This window comes from Spermophilus citellus, assembly GCF_964194105.1.
Source record: "Spermophilus citellus genome assembly, chromosome: 3".
Lineage (NCBI taxonomy): Eukaryota > Metazoa > Chordata > Mammalia > Rodentia > Sciuridae > Spermophilus > Spermophilus citellus.
In genome coordinates, this window is record NC_138184.1 from 27,746,574 (window position 1) to 27,773,197 (window position 26,624).

General features: G+C 37.6%; 1 protein-coding gene across 19 annotated transcripts in view; it reads right to left on the bottom strand.

The window, feature by feature from the left end:
• The window catches only part of ARPP21 (cAMP regulated phosphoprotein 21), a 149,978-nt gene that overhangs the window by 100,311 nt on the left and 23,043 nt on the right, over window positions 1–26,624 (bottom strand). For 14 of the 19 annotated variants that reach the window (XM_081284939.1, XM_081284933.1, XM_081284935.1 and 11 more), the window contains 4 exons: window positions 6,648–6,824; window positions 4,796–4,962; window positions 3,777–3,818; window positions 2,903–2,992 (listed from right to left, as the gene is read on the bottom strand). In XM_081284939.1, coding sequence (XP_081141065.1) covers window positions 2,903–2,992; window positions 3,777–3,818; window positions 4,796–4,924 — 261 coding nt within the window. In that variant the 5' untranslated portion in view covers window positions 4,925–4,962; window positions 6,648–6,824. Of the gene's footprint in view, window positions 1–2,610; window positions 2,700–2,902; window positions 2,993–3,776; window positions 3,819–4,795; window positions 4,963–6,647; window positions 6,825–6,909; window positions 7,005–7,414; window positions 7,566–8,241; window positions 8,340–26,624 lie in introns of those variants that run through there. The other 5 variants (XM_081284940.1, XM_081284942.1, XM_081284941.1 and 2 more) reach the window with 5 other exon arrangements.

Consider the following 26,624-nt stretch of genomic DNA (forward strand, 5'->3'; position numbering starts at 1 on the left):
CTCTCATGGAAAAGCAAGCTAATGCTCACTTTACATGTGACTAAATCGATGCTGGCACCTCCTCAAACTGTGACCAATCTGGTATTCATAATGGTTCTTGGCAAATCTGGCTAACCTAACAGGCATAAAACAAAAGTCCTCTGAAGCCAAATCTCTTTTGTTGGGAGGGGTTCCATTGTGAACGCCTGGCTAGAACAAAGTCACCATGCTTGGAAAAACAAACAAACAAAAAACATAGAGGAGGAAATAAAACATGCTCTCCTGATAAATATTTATCTCATCTGTTTTTTTTTTCTTTGATTGCCACATGTTTATCCTGGGGAATTGGATGTACATGAAATATGTAAAATGAAATGTAATTTGATTATAGTGCCTTTCACAACACCATTTGGGGAAAAAATGTCTTAATTGACAAAGGTTCAAGCAGACTAGAGGGTAATGATTTGCTTCTACTTGTTCAGGAAAACACTGGGACACTTCTGGCTAAGGCATGACTTCGGGCTGTGATGGGGAAGAATCGATTTGCCAGTTGATTAAGGGGGGAACTGTGGATTGGGCACCCTGGTCATGAAAATGGTCTCATTACTTCTTCAAAACCAACTGAAACATTTAGCCTCTGTAAGCTTGAATCTACAATCAAAGAGGCTTGGAAATACAATTTAAATGCAAGAGCAGAGGCACAGAAAAACTTTCACTACAAAAAAAAAAAAAATACGTACAAACTGATGCCATGTGTTGACAAATACTACACTCAGGAAAAAAAAAACTATTTTTCCATACATAAATACGCATTATGGTGTTGAAAGAACACACAAAAGTGCTTTAGAGTTGGTAAAAAACAATCTGTTATTTTTTAATATTTTTATTGATATACTCAATAATAAAATACAAGTGTTAATAAATACATTGGTACAGGATAAGTTTATATCCAACAACAGTAAAAGAATGATTCAAGTTGCAGTAATACACTGATAGGTAAATAGTATAACATTAGAAAAGCAAACTTCCTTTAACTTAAGGACAGACTGAACCATCAGGTATGGGTCTGAGATCAAGTAATACAGGTAGCAAGAGAGTCTTTTCCACACAGGAAAATGAAGGCAGTTTTCCAAATACTGTGAATATACAAACATTGGGGAAGCCATACAATCCATATACTGTATACTTCTGCCACTGTTCTCTGGGTTCAGTCCACACATTTTGCTAGTGCCGGTGAGATCTAATGAAGGCATTGCACATAAACTCAAAGATCTGCTTCTTTAGTCTCTAAAAAGGTAGCAGGGCCACTTGCTTATGTGTGTGTCTGGGTATTTTCTATCAGCCCCCTGTTCCCACCACTCCCAGCTAGTCAAAGAAAAGCTTGCAGGCTCTAATTCTCTCCTACAAGCTACTCTTTGTTTTCTGAGCTTGGAACCAGCAGGAACAAAGCACCGTTTGCATCTGATTTCTCTGCACCAATCATATGGAGAAACTAGATTTAGGTCCAGGTTGGACACTATGATACAGATGATGTCTTAAAAAAAAAAAAAATGTCTTCCTGTGCTTTGTCCAATGGGACTAAAAGCAGATTGAGTCTATAGAGGCTGTCCTCCTCTGCCTGGCACTAGGAGTGGGAGACAACTGGAGCATTACTTCTGCTAGGGTCTGTCATTCCGCAGAGTTAACACATGTCATGTGCAGTACATTATAAGCCATCAATCAACATTTAATAATACAAGCCATGATATTCACATTATTCCCCCCTTTCAAATCTCCATTAAAAATAGAAGCACAAATGAAATGCTGAAGAAAAGCCACACATTTCTCAGAGCCCAAGTTAAATAAAGCAGATGTAGGAAACATAGTAATGGCCACTGAATGATAGCCTGTTCATGCCTTGTGACATGAGTGGCAGGTTAAGAAAATGAGGCTAGGAAAAAAATACTCTTAGGACAAAAGTCTATAAGGGATTTATTTTTGGTCCTTTTAAAGAAAGTGCTCTCAATGCTCTCTATGTCCATGAAGAGAATTTAGAGTATTTCAGTTAAAATGAAGAGAGAAAAGCAAAACAAAACCAAACAAAAATAATGACATCTTAATCAATTTTCCCTCCCCTGGGCTCAAATAAATCATTTTAACTTTTGTCCTGACTGCTCTCAGCCTCTTAAAAAATAAGCAAAATTTCAGCAGCAAGACTATTTTTATAAAAGCTAATGTGCTGCCTAAAGGCAAACAAAAATAAATATGATGTGAACTTTTTCATTTTGTCATACAATAGTTTTGTTGAAATTTAAAATTTTGGAGCCCAATAATCTTGCCGTAAGGAGCAAAACTAAAGGTAAGGAGATGCAGCGAAATGTTAATAATGTTAACTTAAATTCACCATCAGCTCAGATTCGTTTCTGGATAATTTTTGCAGTATTGAGCAATCTCCACCAAAGCCCGTAAAGTATGTCTTCAAAGTTCAATGCACCTTAGTCATTATTTCACAAGAGTCATACGAGCCAACGGTTGTGTTTCTTATAGGCAAGTGCTTTTTGGGGAGCTGAGAGGTAAGACATCTCCAACAAGGAAGGAGACAGGGTACTTAGGGCTATATTTGGTTCAGCCTTATCAAGAGAGAGCCTTGGAGGAAATTCAGCACTACTGTGCTTACTTTTTTATTTAAGTTTTAATCTAAATTCTTTTGAATTCCTTTCCATTTGCAGTTTTCAGAGAGTCTGGAAAAAAACAAACGTAATACTCTGTGATAAGCTTTTAAACTATTTTAAAATGTCTCATAAACAGGTGTTGAAGCAAGAAAAGTATTTCTTTCTTCAGGTGTACTCTTCTCCCCCAAAACACTGTTTAATGCCAAATTTATCATCATGCACACAGAGACAGGTCTAGCTCATGCAATTCAAGATAGTGACAGGGATTATACCTGATCCTGAAGGCTTTCAGCTCCTGGTCTGGCTGTTGACTCCTCACAGACGGCTAGACTTCGAGTCAGTTTACCTTTTCCTGCTCCTGACTGGGGGGTGGGAAGAGGGGGAAGAAAGGGAGAGAAGGAGAAATAAAGAAAACAAACAGAAAGCATGCTCAGGCTGTCAAATCATCTCTAGGTCCACATGACATTTCCAAAATTTAAAAAAGCAAGTTCTAAGTCTGTTGCTCAGTACTTTCTACACCTGGGCAAAGCATCAGACCTCTCTTGTTGATGGGGATGGAGACAGAGGAGAAGATGAGTGGATGTATGCAAGGAACAATTTTAGCCAACTGGGCCCATTATTTTGGAAACACATGAAGAATGAATTGCTGCCATATCATACAGATATTAAGAGAAAAATAGCTGACAAAATCAACTTCCACTAAAATTATGCTCAGAGGGATTTGACTGAGAAGATGATTAAATGATAAAGTGTACTAAATAGCCGTACCTATTTATTTTAAGGCAGAAATCAGTTGGTGAGACTAAATCATCTACCCCAAATTTTATTTAAAATAAAAATAAAACAAAATACTATGTGTTTTAGAAAGCACCATGAAATCTCCAAGTGTGAAAATGGATCAAATGTATATATCTGCAGTTATCCAAACTCTAAATGCTGGAACTGGAAAAAAAAAAATAAAAGCATACAGAGCAGGAAAGAAAGAGACCTGTGAACATGAGCACATTAAAAGCAGACAGCACCGACCCTTCTGTGACCCACCACATCTGCACACAACTGCCTTGAGTTGTTGGCAAATCCTTTATCCCCAATGTGAAATATACAACATCCACGCTATGGCTCTACCGAGAATCTCAAGAACCCTACCTTGGATTTTCTTCTCTCTTGATTCTGAGCTGCCAGCCGCCTCTGTGTGTTAGAAACAAAATGAAATAAAAAAGAAAAAGAACAGTGAACAGACAGCAAGAGAGAGAGAGAGAGAGAGAGAAAGAGAATGAGAAAGTGGAAAAGAAAAGTCATCACTACCAAATAGTAGAGAAATTAACAATACTGACCAGGCATTCCAATTACCAGGGAGAACCCCTGACCTAGCTCCCAGCTTCCCCCAAAGTGTTAACTTTCAGCTCTCTCTCTTTTCAGAAAAAAAAAAAAAATACAAAAGAGGAGAAAAACTGGCCTCGATGTTTTTTTTTTTTTTGACCATTTTGTGATCTCAGTCTTTGCCAACTACTGGTACCTAAAGAGTTAACACTTTCAAAGTTTAGTTCAAAGGAAATTGATACTTACACACCATTTCTAAGTACCCTTTATATTCTCTCTACGAAATCTCTTTCCCCTATAAATCTTAGTGTATTTAATTATAACACTTGTCCACTTCCTTCACTCACTGCCAGTCTTATACTTCCCCTATAGTGTTCTGACTCTGTTTGATAATAAGATTTAAACCTTAACATGCCCACGAAGGTCACCAGAGCTATGTCTTTGACTTTTCTCAGTCAGCTGTGCATCAAATCTTCAACTTTCCATAGAATTGCAAGCCCATTTTTAAAACTCAGAGAGCCCAAAGGTGTCTCTGGAGAGGCCCTGCAGGTATCGCTCAAAGTGGTCTAAGCAACTGGTCCTGGGATGATGTGTGCAAATTCGGTAATTAAATATGTTCCTTAGATATTTTTCATTTCAAAAGGCATTTTAGAGTATAGTTCAATCAAGAAAAAAAAATTATTCATAATTGGGAAAGGAGAGGATTAACATTAAATATTTCCTAACCATTTAACTAGTCAAACTCTTTTTTAAAAAGAAGAAACACATCTTCAAAATATTTTAGAAAAGAAGGAAGAGAAAAAAGCACACAGTGGTATGAGAATCAGGGGTCTATCCAGACTTACCTGCAATTCCAATTTCTCTTCTTCATCCAGACTTTCTGATTTCACTATGCCATTCTCTGGAGCGGCTGTCTCCTGCTCAGTCCTCCCTTCCTCCACTATCGCCTGGTTCAGGTCTCCTTGCTCAGACATTCTCCCAGATGCAAATTAAAATAACAAGGTTTGATGCCCTAGGAGGTTAAGATATCAGAAAACATCATCAGTGCAGCTAAAGTTTTGACTCTAATTGTTGACATTTTTCTTTTCTCCCTTTGTATTCAAATTCATATGAACAACTCAGGCATCCCCATCAATTTTATATGAAAAAGAGGATAAAAAGAGATGAAATCAAGTACCCAATGCACACATAAGAGGCAGATGCGGTCACCCCATCCACACCCTTCTGCACACACTCAAGCACACTTGTGATATACCTTGCCATCAAAACAGATCCACTAATCTTAGATGAAGACACATTAACTCCCACACAACTACCAGTGCCCATGCTCTGCTACAAAGTGGAGGAAGAAAATGAGAATAGTTCTCTAACTCTTGAATAGCTGAACTTCAACTTCTGGGTCAAGAGGTGGGAATGATGTTCTGCAGCATCTCTACAATGACTCCAAGATCATTTTCAAGTTTCAACCACAGACACACTTACCTAGTACAAAGAATATAGTATATTCAACAAGGGGCAAAAATCAACTGAAGAGGTAATAATTCAGTATAAATATGGGATCTAATTTTGGCAATAAACCTTTTAGGGTCAATATTTCCAGGCTTCAAACTGACAGCTACATTATTAAAAGCATAAGCCCTCTCCCAGGCTCCTGTCAGTTGCTGGTGCTGCAAGATCCTGCAGAGGAAGTCTGGCAGGCAGCTCTAATGAAGCTATCGCGACTCAACTCCGCTACTCCAGGCTCACAAGAGTCTAGTATACAGACACTGGAAATGGCTTTTCAAAGTTAAAGCCTGTTATTGTTTTTTTTTTTCCTCCCTACCTCCATAAAATCTCTGACACTTCCCCTTCTGATGTGCTGTCAGAGGAGGCTCATGAATAATTTAGCACTGACTTCCTCCTTATTTTTTTAAGCAATGAGAAAGGAAAAAGAAAAAGAAGGAAGGATGTAGGAAAAGTGGAGAGAGAGAAAGAGGCTATAACTGAGAAAGTTATTTTATTTTCATAAAAATTCCCAAGTAACGACTGTCCAGTGATAATTAGTATTGGATGTTTCTTGGAGAGTGTTTAATTACCATTTACTAATTCAATGATTTTATTTCCAACTGGAAATAGGAAGCATAAGAAAAATCTATACCACAGCAATTTCTATTGCAAATTTGCTAAAATCTACCATGACAGAACAGATGGGATGTAATGATCTTTAAAATACACAGGCTCATTTGGCAAAGGATTGTGGGAATGTAAAAGGAATAGTTTTCCTAAAGGACAGTGTTTTGAAGTCTTTAAGTGACTAATGATCAATGCTTTCAAGTTTGGGAAGGTTTTAGGATCCAGTGCATTCTGACAGATTTCTCAGATCCTACTGGCACTCAGTATGTGTGGTTAACAAATTAAAAGTTCTGTTTCCCACTAGCAAACAGCTTGTTTCTCAGGGTATTGAGTAGGGGGGAGGAGAAAGAACTTTGGTTGCCTTAACTCATTTATCAGAACATTTCAGTAAAAAAGCAGATCATACCAGATGTAAAATGGAGTGAACAAATTGAGCTCTAGTTTTCCAAACTACAAGCCAAACAAGCCTCTGATATGGATCCCCATCTACCGTGGTTACAGTCAGTGAAATGTTCCACACGAACAGGCACATTGGTGTCATAATAGGAAAATACAGATGAGGTGACAGTCAGAGAGGACCTTTACCTTTCACGCAGAATTCCTGCTGTAGGTCTTGGTGACTTACTAGCGGCTTCTGTCGTTCTACACCGGGAAAATCCACACAAGTAATCAGAGGCAACTGGCGTCCCATGTCCCCATTAACAGTTCAGAATGCCCATCTCCATGCGGTTCCCTTACACAGTTTGACGCATCATCGTCAACCTGAAAAAAGACGAAAAGTAAATAATAATAACTGCAATAATCATGGTAGGGTGAAGGACAAAATAAATAAGACTGGTTTTCTAACACTAATGACCAGATTCCAGCAAATCACGTTCACAGCTTGATCCAGCTCCACCTGTCTCAAGCTGCCTGCTTCTTCTCTAATGAAGGCTACAGCCGGCTGTTCAAGTCAGAGCGGCACCCACGCAAGGAGCTAAAATTAACAATTGCATTATGCACTGAAGATTACTCACTTCAATTTTAACCTTTTTTAGTGAAATCTCGCACTTTGTGTTAAAAAAAATAATAAAAAAAACAAGCTTGTGTGTTTGCCTCAATGAGAACCCAAATCACCTATGAGCAACAGCCTTGCCTCCTTTTTTAACCCAAGTCTTTGTCTTAATTATAGATTAATATGATATACTTTAATTCTGTTTCTGTGACTCTTTGTGAAAGTTACCTTAGTGAAGCAAATTTAAAGTTTCTGATTTAATGAAGCATTGTCTATAAAGATTTTTTTTTTAAAGTTAGGAAATAAAGAAAACTTTCCTAATGGGCATGGCTAAGAGAGCCCTTTTTACTCCACTTACAGTTCGAGAAGAATTCCTGATATCCCTGTTGCGTGGTGAACAGTCTATCCACACCCCTCCCTCCCCATTAGGATTGCTCCACCAGCTGGGCATTCTGTTTGACGGCGAAGAAACACTGTCAGAGGGATTCAAAGATTTGCAAACTCCAAATCTGTTGAAAACAATACATGCTATAATGTGCACTTTCTTTTGCTCACAACTCCTACAGGAGTAACAGCAAAGACAGCTTGAATGCAAACATAGAGATGGGCTCCTAATAACGTTTGCCAAAACCAAGCCCTATCTCTTTCCTCTTGCTGTAAAACTACTTGTACACACCTGCTAACTGCCAACAGCAGGCACACCTCTTCTATCTTATGCCCATCTGTGAAAACCCTAACTTCCCCCCTTGCCATCCACCCTCCACCAGTTTAAATGAGCATGGCTGGTTCCTCACAGGATTTCACCGTGACTGTTCTAACAACACTCTGGGTTGTGAAGCCAATTATTGTGCAAGAAGAAAACAACTGTTGAAAATACAATCACTTATAAAGGCAATAATTTCTGGATTTATTTATGCTTTATCAAGATGGGTAGTTTGTCTTTAAAACATGCATCTTTTGTTCTTGGATATCATATAGCTATTGAAAGATAAGCAAACATGCAGTTAGAACAAAATGGATTGCTAGTCAACAGTAATTCGAATGTTTCAATTTTGACCAGCTGAATACTATAACTGACACTCAATATTAAATAGAAGTCACCGTGTCTTAAAATCAGGATCTATTAACTAACACACCCATCACCTAATTTTTCTTAGAAGAAACATCAGCAATCAGTGGAATTACCAAATGCTTTTTGGATTCTGTTTTCCTTTTCCCAAGTCGAATGAAGTTATCAACAGTCATCGCCAACCCCTTTGCCTTCTCTTTCTGACTGTCATATTTGTACAGTGGCATTTAATCCAGCAGGTGAAGGGCAATGCAGTTTGAAATCTGAGCCTTAGATACATGATTCCAGCTTCAGTAGGAGGATGCAAGATATAATTCTCTCCACAAAGAAAGAACAAACTGATATTCACATAACTAACTCCAAGCGCTAACAGACTGGATATATATGTGTGCGTAATTACCAGAACAGGGTTTTGAAATAGAACTGAGCTCTAAAGTCAGCCGAGGTATTATTCTTGCATGCCTGAATCATAAAGTCATCATCTACCGAGATAAAAGAGAATATGGGCATATGGGAGTGAGCAGAGAGGAACATATGGATCACAAATATTTTTGTAACTGATTAAAATTGTTCTCTTTGCTAAGAAAGCAGTGCCAGGAAATCAGCCCTACTCCAGCATTCTGTTCCCCAAACTAGCCCCACCCTTCCATAGCCATTTAATCTCCATTTGTTCCACGTTCTCTCATTTGCACAAAGGACCCGAACTATATTTAATGAATATGTTTTTCTGCAACATTTTGTTAATAGATACTCTGACCAAATTTTAATTTTTAGAGTTGGAAGGATGGAAAGGGGAGGAGAAGATATACAAATAAATACACAAAATAAAAGTTAGTGTAGTTCTCATCAATAGCAATGTAATTTTAACCATAATTTGGGAGTTATTATTTGATAGAGGCCAAAAAACGGTCCATAGGAAATTGATCAAAAATGCTAGCTGCTATTTACAATGAAGACAATAATTCCATATTATATTTATGCTGTTTTTATTTCCTTAGCTTGCTTTAGATTTGAAGATCACAACAATTAGGATTGTGGGGATAAGATAAAGAGGGAAAGAGGAGGAAGACCCAGTACAAAGCACCAAATATTCTATCTTTACCACCAACAAACTGTGTCCTACTTTCGTGCATGTATCATATGTTAATCAGGGTGCTGCCTCGTAGGCAAAGCAAGATCAGGATTTGATTCAAATTCCAGCAGGGATTTAGTTCTCAGGGTGTATCTAAACCGGAAATTTAGGCTGAATTCTATTTGCAAGTTGTGAGCGTCAATTCATTAGTTACTTTCTACACAGTACTTACATTAAAACTTAACCCAGAGATGACTAATCTTATCCCAGATCAGTATAGATACTTTATAACAAAACTACACAGTCAGATCTACTTATATGGACAATTGAAATGTTCCTCTTATAATTATATTTTCATCTTTTTTAGCAGGTCACAGTCTACAAATGAAAACCACTTGCATATCACAGTTACAGTAGACAGTTTTCAATTTTTCACATGAAATACATAAACACTGCAGAACTGTATAAACCAGAATAGTACCCATTCTCAAAACAGTTACTCTGCTAACATTTTAAAAAGATTTTGAACCTGTAAAGTTAAATTTAAAGAGAAGATATTGGAATGTAAACCTTTCAGAAATGAAAGCAACAATGAGTACTCATTGATCATATCTTAGTAAGGTGTCCAAAAACATTAAGAAGAAATTTTCACATAAATTAATTTCCTAAAGAAAATTTTATCTTTTAATACATGCATGAGAAACACTCAACCATGAACTGTACCTTTTAATTAAACTCTTTTTGGTCAAACAAATACACAAATATTCCATAAGATTCTTGAGTCATCATGCAAATAATAAAATAATCATAACACCATTTTGGAAGAAGAACCCAGAAGAAAAATAAAAAAATCAATTCTTCATTTAAGAAAACAAATTTGGGCTAGGCATGTAGCTCAGTGGTAGGGTGCTTACTTACTTAGCATGCACAAGGCTTTGAGTTCTGTCCCCAGTACTCAAAAAAAAAAAAAAAAAAAAGGAATGTTAACATAAGATTTTAGGGAACTTAAATATATTACATAAATATTCTTGTTTAAGCTTAGTCAAAGAATTGGGCAGTTTAAAAACATAAAGTAGCTCATATGTAGAATTTCACTTTTTTTTTTCTTTCATTGTAATAAACCTGAATAGAAAAATCACATAGGTCAATATTTAGCTGGATTACAACAATGACAAGAATGAATGCCAAAGCTTTGTAAAAAACAGCAGTTTCATGATAATATGAATGCTTCAAAACTAAACAAGTCTAATGTCAATGAAAACATCTAAAGCAAAAAGGTCATGTGCCAGTGTTTCATTTCTTCATTCTTGTAACAAGTACAAAAATATTCTACAGTAAGACATGATATTCAGGTCAAATAACACAATCTCCCTTTGAAATTTTTTTTTCTTTCTTCCAAATATGACATGAATAAAAAATAAACAAATCAATATATGCTCCAAAAGATCAAGGCCAACAAATGATAGTACAAGAGGGAAAAGTGGTATTCTGCTTTACAAAATTTCCTCTGATATATGGATGACACATACATATACAAACTAGTTCTATGCTCTGGTTAGTACTTGACTGTACAGGTACCCAATAAGTTGTATCATCTTCTTAGCAGCCTTGTCTTTGATAAATAAGCTTTGCTAATTATCCATATAATGTGGACCCCACAAGATCAAAGAGATTAGGTAGGGGAAATAAGATGTTCAGAGAACATTTGCACCTCATTTGGAGTCAATGCACATGGGGCCAATGTGCCTCACCAAAAGAGGGTAATAAACACTATCAACTCTATACATTGTTTGTCCATAGCCTACTCTTGACATAGTTGAAGGCAGTGCAAATATCAGGCTATCATTAATCTGGGCAAGACAGCTATATGGAATGGAGCACCTGATTGGTAGCATATAAATGACTTGCCCATCTTTTGGTATATTTTTTATTGCAAACAAAAAAATATGACCAAAGTCAGACACAGAGACTGGGGTCAATGGTCTCCTAATGCCATGTTATAAAGTAAGCCCCAACTATCTCTGAGTGCACTGAGGCAGATGCTGATTTTAGTTTGACTGAATAACCACTGGTACTTGTCCAAGGATTTGCAAATGGCCTCAACTTCCATAATCCATGCATTCTAACACTACTTTACATTTCCATCCTCACTCTATTAAGAGTCCAGCCATGAACTATCCAAATGTGGAGTATTGTCATCAACCTCTGACCAGGTATGAACTTTAAAAAAAGAGTGAAAGTACATACAGAACCACAGAGGTACAAAGAACCTTCAGACCAGCTAGTGTAGCTGACATCAAATACAGTGATTTGGACAAGATCCACCACCCTATAGTGGCAGATTTGGGTCACAAACAAAATCATTTTGATTGAAGGTCAGAGCTCTTTTCACAAATTCTTATCCTTTAATGATGCCTCTACTAGTAATCTAGACCATATTTACCTAATAGAAACAATTAATTTTCAAGATGTTGCAAGAGAGATCCACACATTTATTTTCACTGGATCACTATCTTCTTTCCCTGAGAATCAGCTCACAAATACGGAACAGAAACAGATATGAGCATATCTTTTAATAATAGCATGTGTGTTTCTTCCCTATTTTTATCCCCAAAATTTCATGGACATATTTGGGCCTCCAGACATTTGCTCAGTCCGTCTCTGAAAATCCTGAAAACCCACACACCATAGCTGTCAGAATGCCCTAAAAATGTCTGCTATCTGCCCAACTTCCTCTTTCCACACCCAGAGCTCATAGTGTCTATCTGTCCAGAGGCCACACAGAAAACTACATAGCTACATGACTCCCAGATAGAACATGCTCAGGTTTTGTAGAAAGCCATGTTCAGTTTTTAATATGAAATAATTCATTAGACTCTATATTGGTGACAGATCACATGTAATGCTGAGAAATGAGCATCTCCCTAATCTTTAAGGAAAAAAAAAAGCAGGATCTTGGAGGTAAACAATAGCCCTTGTCTTCCTAATTGTAACTAAACCACATTTCCCAAGAGTTTACAAATGCAGCTGGGATCTTGTAGACAATGCCCTATGACTTTGTAAAACAAAAACGTCCTTTAATAGTTAGATCTTACAGGAATACCATCCAGTTATACACTTACTCTGGATTATTTCTCTCAATTTCACTGATCTGTTATCTCCTACACCAAGCAGCACAATTGTAGAGACGGGAAGAGGCAATGATTCCCTGAAATGATACTCTTGCTGGATTTGTAGACCCTCGAACTTTTGCATTTTAAGTTTAATTCAATTCATTTCAATGCATTTTTTAAAAGTTTTTCTTTCTATCTGGATGCCAAGGAAATAATCCATTTTTTTTTCAATTCTTTACATTGGCTATATCTTGGGATAGAACAAAAATTAATCACAAAATTCATGTCTTCCATTCTGGTTTAAAGGGTTCAAAAATATAAAATTCATCACAAAGGGGAGAGGCATTTTTAAGAGGGAGGAGAAATATTAATTTTAAAAATAATCAGGATGTCTGACAGGAACTCTTTTCTCCTTCATTCCTACAAGAAGTAAAAAAGGCATCTGTCATTTCAAAACAATGAAACTTAGCAAATGTGATGCAGTCATAGGAGCCAGAGTGGGAGCTAAGTGTTTGAGTTATTAAAACCTTCTTCATAGAAAAGAAGAAAGGAACAGGCATTTAGATAAAATGAATAAAAGTCAAGAAAAACTGATGAATTGCTATTTTATGGGACTTTTGAAATGGCCATGAATGTCATTTTTTTTTTCCTATATATAAATTAGGGGAAATCTGAGGTTTCCCATGAGGTTTCTGTTTTCCCTATATCATCCTATGAATATCCTGATACCTATCCGTTTTGTGTACCATAAATGCATGTGTCATGTCTTCCAGCTGCCTTGTCAGAATGACTATTAACAAATTCATCATTATTATACCTACTCTGAAGGAATCAGCATAGAAGGTTGAATTGTTTGTGTTCCTCCTCCACAGCAAAAATAATAAAAGGATGTTTCCCAAGGACCAAAGATGTGGAAAGGCACTTCCCCAAAATAAAAAAGCAAAATGGAGGTGGAGGGATCTGTGATTGGAGAAGAATGATGTAGGAGGTGTGCTCTACTCCACAAAGGGAGGGAGAGTGAGGGCAGAGCATGGTTAACAGAAATGGATGTCTGCTGCCATCCCAAGCAGAGCAAGTAGAATGCCAGAGAAACTCAGAGATAGCTTCTAGTTACATCCGGTAGCTCCAGGCTATAATTTTGTGTTAACATCTAGATAGGAAGCTCTTTCTACAAAATCCAGCAACCACACTAATAAAGCAACAACCACCTTTTATTGAGTGCTTACTACATGGGAAATTTTGGACCGAATGCTCTACATAGTTATTACGTTTATCCCCACATCAACTGCATTCATTTGTCACTAGCCTATGGTGAGGAATGCAAAAAGCTGCCTGCTTGCCCTGGTCCCTTGAGTGTTAAGTCAGCTGGCTGATGGCTCCTTCAATCACTGGATCCCCTTAGGGCTCAGCAAGGCAGATGAGTCACTCTTTAACAAAGTAACAAATTTTAAGTAGTGAAAAACACTGTCTCCCTACTATTATGTAAGCCACACAATCATGTGGATTTTCTGCCTGTTTTGTCTAACTCTGTGTTAATCACTGAGAACTGTGCCTGGCACACAGTAGGATTTCTTGGCTAAGTGAAAGAAAGGAGGAGCCATACTGTACCTGGACACCAGTCAGTGATGGCCGGGTGACTTCACTATGCTTTTGCTTCCTGCATCTAAAAGCCAGACATCTGATCACTCTGAAACTTATTAACCCATGTGGCAAGGATTAAAATTTCCCTTAAATTTAACCAATAGCCACCAAAACTGACCCAATGGCAAAATCATGACATGCTCTGTTTGCATGGATCTCAAAATGCTTTGGTCTGACTAAGCTCCGTGAGGTTGGGCCTAGCCATTGAAAAGAGAGCTGAAGCCAGGCTGGTGGAACACGCTTGTAATCCCAGTGACTTGGGAGGCTGAGGCGGGATGACTGCAAGAGTGAGGTCAGCCTTGGCAAATTAGGGAGGCCCTGAACAACTTAGTGAGACTCTGTCTTAAAATTTAAAAATAAAATAAAAAGGACTGGGGATGTGGCTCAGGGCTTAAGCCCCTCTGGGTTCAATTCCCAGTACCAAAAAATAAAACAAAACCTATAAATAAGTGCTGAAGCCTATTTAATGGGCACCTACTCTAGGAATATTTTGTGTCGGTAGCTAGGAACTGACCAAGGAAAGAGAGTGTGTTTGCAGCTGAAGGAGCTAACAAACTGACAACAGAAGTCAACACACAAAGGTACCTGAGGGCAAACAAAGAGGATGAGAGCAAATAACACAAACAATGTATGTCACTGCCAAGGTTAGACTTAAGTTTCCTCAAAGTTTTCTTGGTGGTTAATTTTAAAAAGCCATTTAAAGAAAGCTAATGAATAGAACTAACAGAAAACAGGGCAATGGAAAAGATATTATCATTAAGGATAAAAGGAAGGCACCGAACCCCAGAATGAAAGTTCCCCGAACCTGAAGGAACTTGCAAGTGTGGGATGGTATTGACCGACTGCATGGTGGATTATAATTAAACTGCCCAGACATCTGGGCCCTGTTCATACTTCTGGGTGAAAGCATTTCCTCTAGGCAGCACTTCTTCTTTCCCAGTTGTGCTCTTGTCAATTGCTTCATGAACTTTCTCTGAGTGCTCTTTCTCACAGGACCCCCACCTGTGGGTCACCCCTCCCCTCAGGACAAAGCACGCAAGGGTGCAGAGGTGTTCATATGGCACCACGGGGGATTGCACATGCGCATCACACCTCTTACACAAGCGCATCACAGTGATCTGCTCTGCCTTCTTAACCACGGGAGCTTTCCTCCCCTCAGGTGTTTTTTCCTTTTTCTGCACACTGCAGGCACAGCCATGAAAACCAAGAAGCCCCTGTGCTGAGATCAACATATTTGCTAGACAATAATGTAAGTGTCCAATAAACGAATCCTACTATCCCTCAGACTTCCTGTAAGAGAGTGCGCTTGAAATATAAATGGATGAATTCAACCTTGGCCTATTTATTTATTTATTCTGGTGGGTAAGCAACGATGTGATGGAGTTTTCCTCACAATTAAACTTCTATAAAACTATTCAATTGGGTGTGGTGGCGCACGCCCATAATCCCACAACTCTGGAGGCTGAGGCAGGAGAATTGCAAGTTGAAAGCCAGCATTAGCAGTTCAGCAAGTCCCTAAGCAATTTAGCGAGACAGAAGGCTGGGGATGTTGCTCGGTGGTTAAGCACCTCTGGGTTTGATCCCTGGTTGAAAAAAGAAAAAAAAAAGGCAGTTGCAAGTGAGTAACAACACATCTACCTCAGAACTAAGAAAGGGTGCAAAAGGTGAAAGGACCTCAAGTGTTTAAGGAAAGGTGGCCTAAGTATCCTATTGGATGTTTCCTTTCCTGGAGCCATGCACCTTTGGAGAGAAGACTTACAGAGACTCTAGTAGAATAAAACAGAAACCAAATACGCAGAAGACTGTCTCTAAAGCTTTTATTTCTAAATATGGAGGGTTTGGTCAAGTTTAAATATAAGCATTCTAAAGGAATCTTCCAGATGATGCATATCAGCACTAGGTTAAGTTCCCTGGACAGCAGGGTACGTGTATGCTGCTTCACACAGAACAGGAACTCAATCTACCCCAGTTTACTCAGAGAACAAAAAGAAAAGCATTTCAACAACCTCAAAACACATTTGGAGAAGAATCTATGTTTTTCTAGTATGCCCATAATTTGGCCAAAAGATAATTTCCTACTGAAAACATCTGACCTGGTGTACATCTGTTTGTGTTGGGCAGTCCTTGGGCTTTGAAGTCATCTGTGGCCATGCTGATTGGACCTCAGATGCCCTGTTTGGATAGTTACTTACAGAAAATATGTGGTTAAAAGGCTATAGATTGAAGTTGGTCCACCTGATGCCTTCAATGTCAGAACTGTAATCATATGCCCACTCTGTCTGAAACAGATGATTGAACATAAAGATTTCATTCCCTCCCTGCCCTATACCTGACTTTATGTATTTTTTAAATTAATACACTCTTGCTTAAAGAGACAATGAAGGAGGTAGTTACATTCAAAATTAAAAAGCATTGCCAGTGAATGTCATCTGCCTGATGAACTCTCCTCTATGCAAACTTTCCAACCAGTTTTTCAATCTTGAAAAAGTGGAATTAAGGAAAATGGTGTTTGCTTTCTGAAGTTCCCTTATTATAAACTAATTAATGCCAACCATTCACATCTTATAACAGCTTGCCGGGTGTGGTGGTACATACCCGTAATACCAGCTACTCAGAGATTGAGGCAGGAGGATCTCAAGTTCAAAACCAACCTCAGTAACTTAATGAGGTCCTGTCTCAAAAAGAGCTGGAGATATTGTTCAGTAGTCAAACTCTTCTGGGTTCAATCCCTAGTGCCTCCCACCCCCCAACCCCCACCAGAAAGAATAGCTGCTATAAATTATGTGAGTTTTGAAAAGAAGTGAGAGAAAACAAGTTCTCCTACCATTTTAAATGAAGGAACTGGCAAAAAGTATAGCTGACATCAGAAAGCACAAGGTCAAGTCTGGACTTAGGTGTATATTCCCATGACCACTGAAGGAAAACAGTTAAGTTGTGTTCAGAAATTCCCCATGGATGCCTGATGATGAACTTGAAGATTTGGGGCTTTAATTCATGGATTCATAATGTCTAAGATAAGAGCTTAGAAAGGGCTCTTGGTTTTGTACACAGGTGACATGAAAAGACAAAAGAATTTTGAAGTGCACTTACTTTTCAGAGACTTCAATAGAAGAAAACTCCTGATGAACTCAATGCAGACTGACATTTCCGGGGGAAAAAAAACACAGGAAGCTAAATCAACCACTTCGATTTTTCTAATGTGCAGCCTTGCTCTTAAAAAGCAAATGTGCTATGGCATCCCTGCAACCAAGGAGACAACCTGATCTCTAGAATTGAGGTTGAATATCTGTTATTACACCGGAGAACAGAAACATTAGAAAGTGTAGTTGTTCAAAGTTTGCAGGAGTGTGTACCCAGGCTATAGATATGGAAAATTCCAGGGTGAGATTGTCTAGCAAAAAATTAAATTTATGATTTGATATATCACGGAAGTGAAATATCTGTCAATCTTATGTGATATACAATACTCAGCTTTTGAGCTAATGGCTTATTTGTAAAGCCTTCAAGATTTTAAATATAGATAAGAAAATTCAGTAGTTGCATTCATAATATATAGCAAGGCGTTTTCCAAAGCAGAATCTTTTTTTGTTTATTGGGTATAGAATCCTTAATACAAAGCCCAAAGCTTAAATGTGGAGAAAATTTATATGATGATTAAAATTCATAATTGTTCTCTACTTATAATGATAAAAAAGGACAGAGGAGAGGAAGGAACGAACCAATGAAAGAAGGAGGAACTCTCTTGCAAAAGTAATATATAAAAATGGAATATGAAGTATTGGGAGCAATTTGTGATGAAATCTGTAATAAAATTTATTTCTCACAAATAGATATAAAACTGTGAAAACAACAAGTCATTCAGGACTTTTTACTAGTACCTAACAGAGAGATTTTATGATTATAGATAAAAGGTATAATGGAAATAGCATTGTCCTATATTAATGATAAAATGGTATATAGAAAAATGTGCTCTGTGCTTTGAACATTTTTTTTATTTCACTAAAAAAGAGAAGAAGATACAAAGAAGATAAGAATGCAATAAGGTCTGCAGCCTCACAGAAGTTATCTGCATGATGACAAGAGGAGTGATTTGGATCTAAAAGTTCCAAATAATCCTATTCATGTTTACACAAAAGACAACTTTTAACCTTACAAGGCATTATTGGTATCCTAATTTAAATGTTTGTATGTGTGTATATACTTTGTGTCATCTGAATGTAGGCTATTTGCAAATGTACAAATGTGGGATCCCAGGTATTTGAAATCTTGTGTGGTCCAAAACTATCTGTACAGCCTAGAAGCTTCTATTTTCGATTCTGGAAGTGCTGGCTCTCTGTGGCCTGATTACTCTTCTGTGGCTTGAACATGACCAGAAATGTCATGTCCAGATCAGGTCAAGATTGCTCTAAACTTCAGAGACCCTGGCAGGAGTGAAGGGAAGAGTAGCCAGCCCACAGAGCATACCAGCGATGGGGTCTACCAGCAATACATTGGGCTCCCCAAGATGGCAAGCTTAAGGCTACCTACAAAAGTGAAAATAAATGCTGTCCATCTAGTTAGATGGACTTGCTCTGGCATGCGTGGGTTTATGAAGCCAATTTTGGAACATATTTCCTTTAAAAAAAATTCTCTGATTTAAACAAAATCTACCTTAGGACCTGTTTGTTTTCCTCATATAGCTGGTTGAATGTCCTGGGTTTTCTTGCAGACTTTGTGACATGGCAATATGATCAGATATTGGCTAGAAAATTTAGGAAACCTCCTCTTATAAGGTATTATGGTGCAACATTTTCTTTCTTTCCCCAAGGTTATGTATGCAAATAAGGTTGAAATATACTTCTAGGGGTTTTTTTGTTTCTGTTTTATGTGCTGAAAATGTAATTGAACTTTTTAGGCATGTCTCTAGCAGCTTTTGAAAGATAATTGCAGGACTGGCCGTTTCTTAAAATAAACACTGGAACAAAAGTTTATTTTCTAGCTGGCAATAATAAGTAATTGATATCCTATTCATCACCATGGCCTATGTAGTCTCTAGACATCTTAATATAAACTTTTTTCACAAACAAGTTCCTATGCATACATACACATAGAAATGTATATATATAGATGTTGAATATATATGTGATACAATAAATATAATATTTATTAATATAGCTTTCTTTCAAAAATAAAATCAGAGATGCCTTGCAATGAAAAGTAGCAAAGTTTTCTGAGAGAAGGAAACTGTCCATCTCTTGGGAAGGAAATTTGTGTTTTCCTTTTGACCAATTGACTTGATGAGTTGATGAGTTCCTTTTTGTTGTTTTTGTTTGTTTTTTTTCAGAAAGGAAGTGCTGCAGGTGATGTTCAACTTGACAGACAAGATCAAGTCACCATTACTTCTACCCAACTGCTAAGCTGGTAGGAGCTCAGGCTATGAAGATCTTCCTTTGAAAATCAGTATCTCTTCAAGATTGTACATGTTGTCCAGAAGTCTGCCCTACTACTGACTTTCAAAGTACATTATTTTGGAGTGATGCTATATGCTATATGCATACTGTTGCAAATTTGTAATTGTGAATTGGCATGCTTTATAGTCCTATTTCAGAAAGATCACACATTCCTTTAATTAGCAAGAAGGAATGTTCCATGCCTTTTTCTCTTCTTCTAGTTCAACACCTCTCCACAAGGCATAAAAAAGAGAGCAAAGCTATATATGAAGCCCAATTTTCAATGATCATTGTAAACAAACAAACAAACAACAACAAAAATTGCCATTTCTTCAGAAAGAATGTGAAAATTATTTATGCTTTTCTCACAGAAGTTGTTTAAAAATAAGTTTTTAGTATACTAAAACACCAAATAAAGTGTCTAATTTTTGGTAATTCTTTGAAAAATTACTTACTTGATGAATTAATAGATAAATTTAACCAGTCATGAGATTACGGTGCCTAATCAGAATTTAAAACACTGTGATCTCATTTCCAAACTAACAATTAGTTACCAGCCATCATTATCATTATCATTATCACTGCCATAAATGACATTGGTAAATAAAGCTAACTTTACTCTAATACAATTTGAGGTTTCACATAAAAACAAAGTTAAACGCAAATATAAATAGAGAGTGTAAAATAATCCAGTTTTAGGGTGGAAGAAGGTAAGTCATAGAGACATTAAGTATCATATCAAACTTTAACTCTAAGAAGGGATGAGAGCAGAGTTCAAATTCTGACAGACTGATTCCAAAACTTCAACTTCATCCATACACAGTTTTTTGTTGTTGGTCATGGTGCTGAGGTCTGAAACCAGAGCCTTGCACATACTAAGCATGGCTTTTACCACTGAGCTACATTCCTCCATATACTTCTGGAAGGAAGGAGGGTGACAATCACAACATGCCTGAGGGTAAATAACAAAGTGATATCAGAGGCAAATCAGGTCAAGGGATTCATCAGAGAGAGTTGAGGTCACAGGTATATTCAAGGCTTTTCAAATGAAATGCCTTACCTTTATAACCATAAAATAATTAAAAATAGAAAAAAAATTCAAATGCCTATTTGCAGTGTTAATCACACAGTGGCTCATGTTCATGGTTGCAGTGTAATTACTCATTTCATCAGAAAATAAGAAAGTAAAGACAATGCAAAAATTTGTTAATAAAACTATCAGTAATGCTAAGTGAAGTTAGCCTATCCCCAAAAAACAAATGCCAAATGTTTTCTCTGATATAAAGTGATGACTCATAGTGGGATAGGGAGGAGGAGCATGGGAGGAATAGATGAACTCTAGATAGGCAGAGGAGTGGGAGGGAAAAGGAGGGGGCAGGGATTTAGCAATGATGGTGGAATGTGATGGACATCATTATCCAAAGTACATGTATGAAGACACAAATTGGAGTGAACATACTTTATATACAGAGATATGAAAAATTGTGCTCTATATGTGTAATAAGAATTGTAATGCATTCTGCTGTCATGTATTTAAAAAATAAAATCAATAAAAAAGAATAATCACATCTAATCAAATGTACAATGAAAGGAATTTAGTCTGTGAAAAGGCATATTTTAACTAAATGTCAAAGACAAAACAAAGGGAAAATACATTACACACAAACTACATAATTTAATAAAATGCCAAAAGATTCTCAAGACTAATTAAATAAACATTTAAATTCTCATAAAATATGCTCTGTGCTTGGACTAAATACCAAAATCAAAACAACTCAAATTCATTAACAACGAAGTCAAGAATAATTGCAGGTATGACTGGGCTAAAATTTCTTGATAATTCAAGGATGGAACCACTGACTTGAATATTTCTTTAAGCTTACTTTTCTCTGTACAGAACTAATCAAAGAGCTTTTCAGATAAAATTAACAGTTCTGTGGGGTGGTGGGGACTTAGTTAAAAAGAAATTAAATTCCCTCTGTTTGAATTCAGGGAACAGTACATGACAACTGTAATCTTTTGTGGCATTCTTCATATATATTGTATATTAATCTACTTTACTGAGAAGCCCCAAATAGGTTTGTCACTTTTAATCAGCTCCTGCTTCTAGCTAATGTTCCTTGAGTAGAAAGGTTGGAGTTAAGGGTCTGAGGAGAAAGGAAAAGACCAGTTGCACCATCTCCCCATAAGCAATGACCTGGTTATTTTAGAAAACATAACACATGCATCCTATCATTTTTCCTCCAAAACTATTAATGAATAGGATAAACTTCATGCCTTCATATATTCTGCATGTACCCTTTAGGAGACTCATGGAGGCATGAGTAGGTTCATCAAGAATTGAGTAGTTCATTAAGTAGCTTTTCAGCAGCCCAGAGCTTTTAAAGGGGAGGATCCTTTCATGAACTTGTGTGGTATTTACCCAGAGCATTTTTGTCTTGTTTCTCCAATAAAGGAAATAGCTAAATCCCAAATGCCTGATATAATCTCTTATCTTCAAATGGATTTGTTTATATTATATAAAGCAACTCTATGGTAAGTCATTTTAAAAGTCATTACCTTTCACTATGTAGAAATAGATATGCAGATGTGTGTCTGTCTAAGTGAACACTTTGATTGTGTAGGTATTTATAGAGTTCATAATTTCCCTCTTCAATTTTTTTAACTTCAGAATATAAATCCACATAATCTGATCTGAGAGATTTATTATATCATTAACACATTTTTAAAAACAAGCTTAAGGGCTGGGGATATAGCTCAGTTGGTACAGTGCTTGCCTTGCATGCACAAGGCCCTGGGTTCAATCCCCAGCATCATGAAACACACACACACACACAAGCTTAAGCTAAAGGCAATGCATTGTCCAAAATGACATATCTATATGCATAAGTCACACAAAAACTTGGATTCTGTTCTTCCTACTGCTAGTCCAATATTTTTCCCAGCTGCTTTCATGCATATGTGGACAGACAAATGTAAAGTAAGTCATATTTATGTTAAACTTATACACTCTGGGGCCTGGGGCTGTAGCTCAGTGGTAGAGTGCTTGCCTAGCACGTGTGAGGCACTGGGTTCAATCCTCAGCACCACATAAAAATAAATAAATAAAATAAAGGTATTATATCCATCTACAACTAAAACATATTTTTAAAAAAACTTATACATTCTGAGTTCAGATATAACCTAAGATTTACTTTAAAAAAAGAATCCCTTTAAGACATACAAATCCAATCACTCCAAAGGAGTGCAAGTTTTTGTTATTTTCAGCAATCTAAAATTTTTTGAATAATTTGAATGTCAGACAAGTGTCGCTCAAATGAGGCTACACACACACACACAAAAAAAAAAATAGCAGGTGCATTATGTCACTCAGAATATGCAAGTGACACTCCTCTGAGGCCCCTCCCCAAATGCCAGATCAGGCCACATAGCAGCCTGGAGTCTGTTCCAGCTCTGAGAACAGAGTAGCAGCTGCTGGGATTTGGCTGAAGCTCAAGTCTCAGCTGGATTCTTGGCCTCCTGCCTCCTCCAGCCACTTACTAAGGGCGCATGACCAAGGAAACAGCTGAGCCCCCACCTCAAAGAGGAAATGCAACAGCCGCAACCCCCACCACCACCTGCTCCAGAGCCAAACAACCAACAAAGTCCTGCTCATTCCACAAGGGTGAAGTGGACTGCTGATTCACTCCAAGGCATGCCAGGGCCTTTCACACTGAGGACAGAGCCCAGCAAAGACATGGTCTAACAGGGCTCTGACAGAGCCATCAGTGGACCTGAATTGTAGGGAGTCAGAGTGATTTAGATGTTCAAGTAGCAAGGTTCTAGTTAGATCCCAAACACTGCTTTAGACATTTACAATTTCCCTCAGATACTTCTTTCCTAAACAGAAATTTTGATTTAGGCTTTTTACTGGGACCCCCCAAATTGCCAAGACCCTAAGAGGCTGGTCAGATGACTTTCATGCTCACCAAGTTCCAGAGGAGACTCCTCAATTATATAGCAAAATTATAAACTGAAGCGAACACCTTAGATGCCCAGCACCTTTATTGATCTGTGACTTGGGACACTGAGACAGCCTCTGACATCAGCACACAGTCCAAGTTCAAATCCAGTTCCCATAGCCAAGCCAGGACAGTGGAAATGTGAGCAGCAGCACTGCTCCAAAGGACTGTGGGGGTGGACATGCCACTTCCCAGAATCACAGCTCTGACAACTTCAACTGCAGTCACGTCAGTGCTATTAAGAGACATTCCTGACTTCAAGCATTGTGAAATCTCACCCCGCTCTGAGAGCACACCCTTCCGGCTCTGTCTCTGATCAACACGGAGGCTGTGCCTTATGCTATTAAAAATTCTTCTGGAACACGAAGGGCAAAATATTGACACTCTGTGGTGCGTACATTTATCTCCATTTTGTACATGTTTTGAAAATTTCCATGATAAAAAGTTCTTCTGGATTAAGTTCACTGTCAGATGATTCAGTCCAGGTGGGAGAGACCCTGATTTGTACGTAATTTATGATCATTTCTAGGGATAATATGAGAGACCTGAGAACTTCTTATAGATCATAGGTTCTTTGAAAAAACTGACCAACATCTAATGAAGATTTTTTTTTTATTCCTAGCATCGATACATGACAATTTTTGTTCAATAGAGGGGTTGAGATATATCTGTGCCAAGGTATCGAGGACAATCTGGTGTTAATTTTTTATCTTCCCAGTAGACTTCAGGTGTTGGGCACCAATCTCCTTTTGAGGACTTGTTTCCCCTTGAAGGACTGTCTCAGCTGCTAGAGCTGTATCACCTCACACCACACCCCTTCCTAAAGGAGTCCACATCTAATAACCTAGTAACTCTTCAAGCAGGGCCTATAGTGCCTGGTCAGCCTTGCATGGGACATTCTGAAGGCCAATGACAATAAAACCCTTGTTAAGAATCTATCTGCAGAGGTCCCTGTGGGGTTGGCAGAGACTACCCTCGTCTTTTGGCCTGATTGTAGCTCACCGTTTCCCTCTCCCCATCTCACTCCTCTTCCTGCCCCATCCAAGGTGTTGATTCCAAGAACTCTCCTTAATAAATATCCTGTGCTCTAAACTCCAGCTCAGAGGTTGCTTCCTAGAATCTTACCTTCAACACCTGGGCACGGCCTTTTAGAAGGCTGAAAACACTATGCAGTGACAATAAAGCCCGTGTTAAGAATCAATCTTTAAAACACCTTCACCTCCTCTAAATCACCTCTCAAAACCCTTCTATCTCATCACTTCATCAAATCTTGCAATACTTATAAAGCTGCTAAAGCATGTATATAGTATGCACATATTTACCAATCAGTAACTCTGGTTATTGGTTCATATGTGGCCACATTTAATTCTTATAAAAAGAAAAAAAAATAAACTACGACTTTCCTCCAAAGTTGTGAATTGTCATCTACACATGACATGTGATTCTGTTTTGTTCTGTTCTGTTTTTTTTACTTACTTTACTTCTAACTCATAGAGGGCACTATAATGCTACATAAACTCTAACCCCAAATTTAACAATGGCTATTTGCAGTCATCTCCAAAAATTACACCTCTGATTTAAATCTCAAAAAATCACCAGCAGCTAATACTATGTCTGACACATAATAGGAACTCAAGATATCATGATAACATATTAGTTACTACTTATAAAATGTTAATCAGCTTATATAAAGTTACCTCATTTCCCTCACAACCTTTCACAGTTAGTGATCTTTCACTGTTTCTCTTATACACATGGAACAACCCAAACTCAGTGAAGCCGAGAAGCTTCCCAAGGTCATAGAACAAGTCAAAAGGCATCAACTCTGCCTCACTTTCTGCTGGAAAATATGGATATATGCATTATTATTGATTACCTAAAATACTCTGTAGGGAAAGAGGTGGGACATAAAAAAGCTCAATTAGAACAGAATATAGATTTTTTGAATTTTATAGTTCATCATAAGGTATTTACAAATGTTCTTCTTTCTCTATGTTGCATTTACTTTCAAGTTTCAATAATCCTTGCAGAGCATGTACACAACCTCTTCAAAATGCTAGTAAAGGAACAGCCTAAACAATTCTAAGAGCAGGTAACACATCATGTTCCTACGTGTTGAACGGAACTCTGTGGGCTTTCCTGGTAAGGACTCAGAGTCACTTTATCTCATTTGATCTTTGTGTCCCATTATTCATTCATGATTTCTTTCTGTGAATACGCCTCAAGGTGCTGAAGTGTTAGCATCATGAGTCATCATTCTCATGAGTGCAGTTCGATAACTGATTTTCATGTACAACAATGGATCCATAAAAGAATGCCAAATTCTATTCCATATTTGATGTTTGCATGTAAATGCGGCAAGGAAAAACCTTTAGTCTCTTGGAGGATATGGCTTTAATTGTCCAGACAATCCATGTGCATGTGCTCATATGTGTAATCAGCCCTTCATAATCCCACTGGAGTTGATAAGCAATTATTTATTCAGCTGCTATTTGATGCAAGGCCCTTTACTAGATAGAAAGTACGAAGGGTGCAAAGATAGAGATCATATATTTCTTGATAGCACCTGCATTCAATGAATGTATAATCTGTTGAAAACAAGGAGTTCATCAATTTAGCTTTCCGAGTACTTATTTCTTTGTTTTCAGTAAGTGCACTAAACAAAGAATTCCAAACAAATCTCTCCAGGTACTTCACTAATTTTCAAAGAGAATATGTAGTTGAGGCTCCGGCATGATAAAATAAAAAGAGAAAAGAAAGGAAGAAAAAGATTATTCATCCAATAATATGAAGAGAGTATTAACTTACAAGTAAGAACAGAAACATTTACTCAGAATCCTTAGTTAAGGGCTAGTAATTCTCCATTGAGGTCTGACAACTACCCTTTGAGAACTTTGAGCATGAAGTTAGTTGTTATCTTAACCTGTTGTTATACACACGGAAGAGTTAGAAGCAGCCATTCTCCTGCCCTCCCTGAGAATCCAAGTATGGCTCTCCATCCCAGATCTTTCACCTGGGATGGTATAGCGCAGATCCCAACAGCACAGGCTACAGTCAATATCTACAATGGTTTAACAGAGCAAAGGATCAAGGTTAAACTGAGGGTGAACCCCTAGGGTATTTATGTGGCAACAGGGCAGAATCAGAATTCAGACTGCTCACATTTGAAAGGATCAAATCAGAATCAGAAGCTGAAGCCAAGAGTAAGCACAGAGAGATGTGGGACAAGCCGTGATCCTGTGA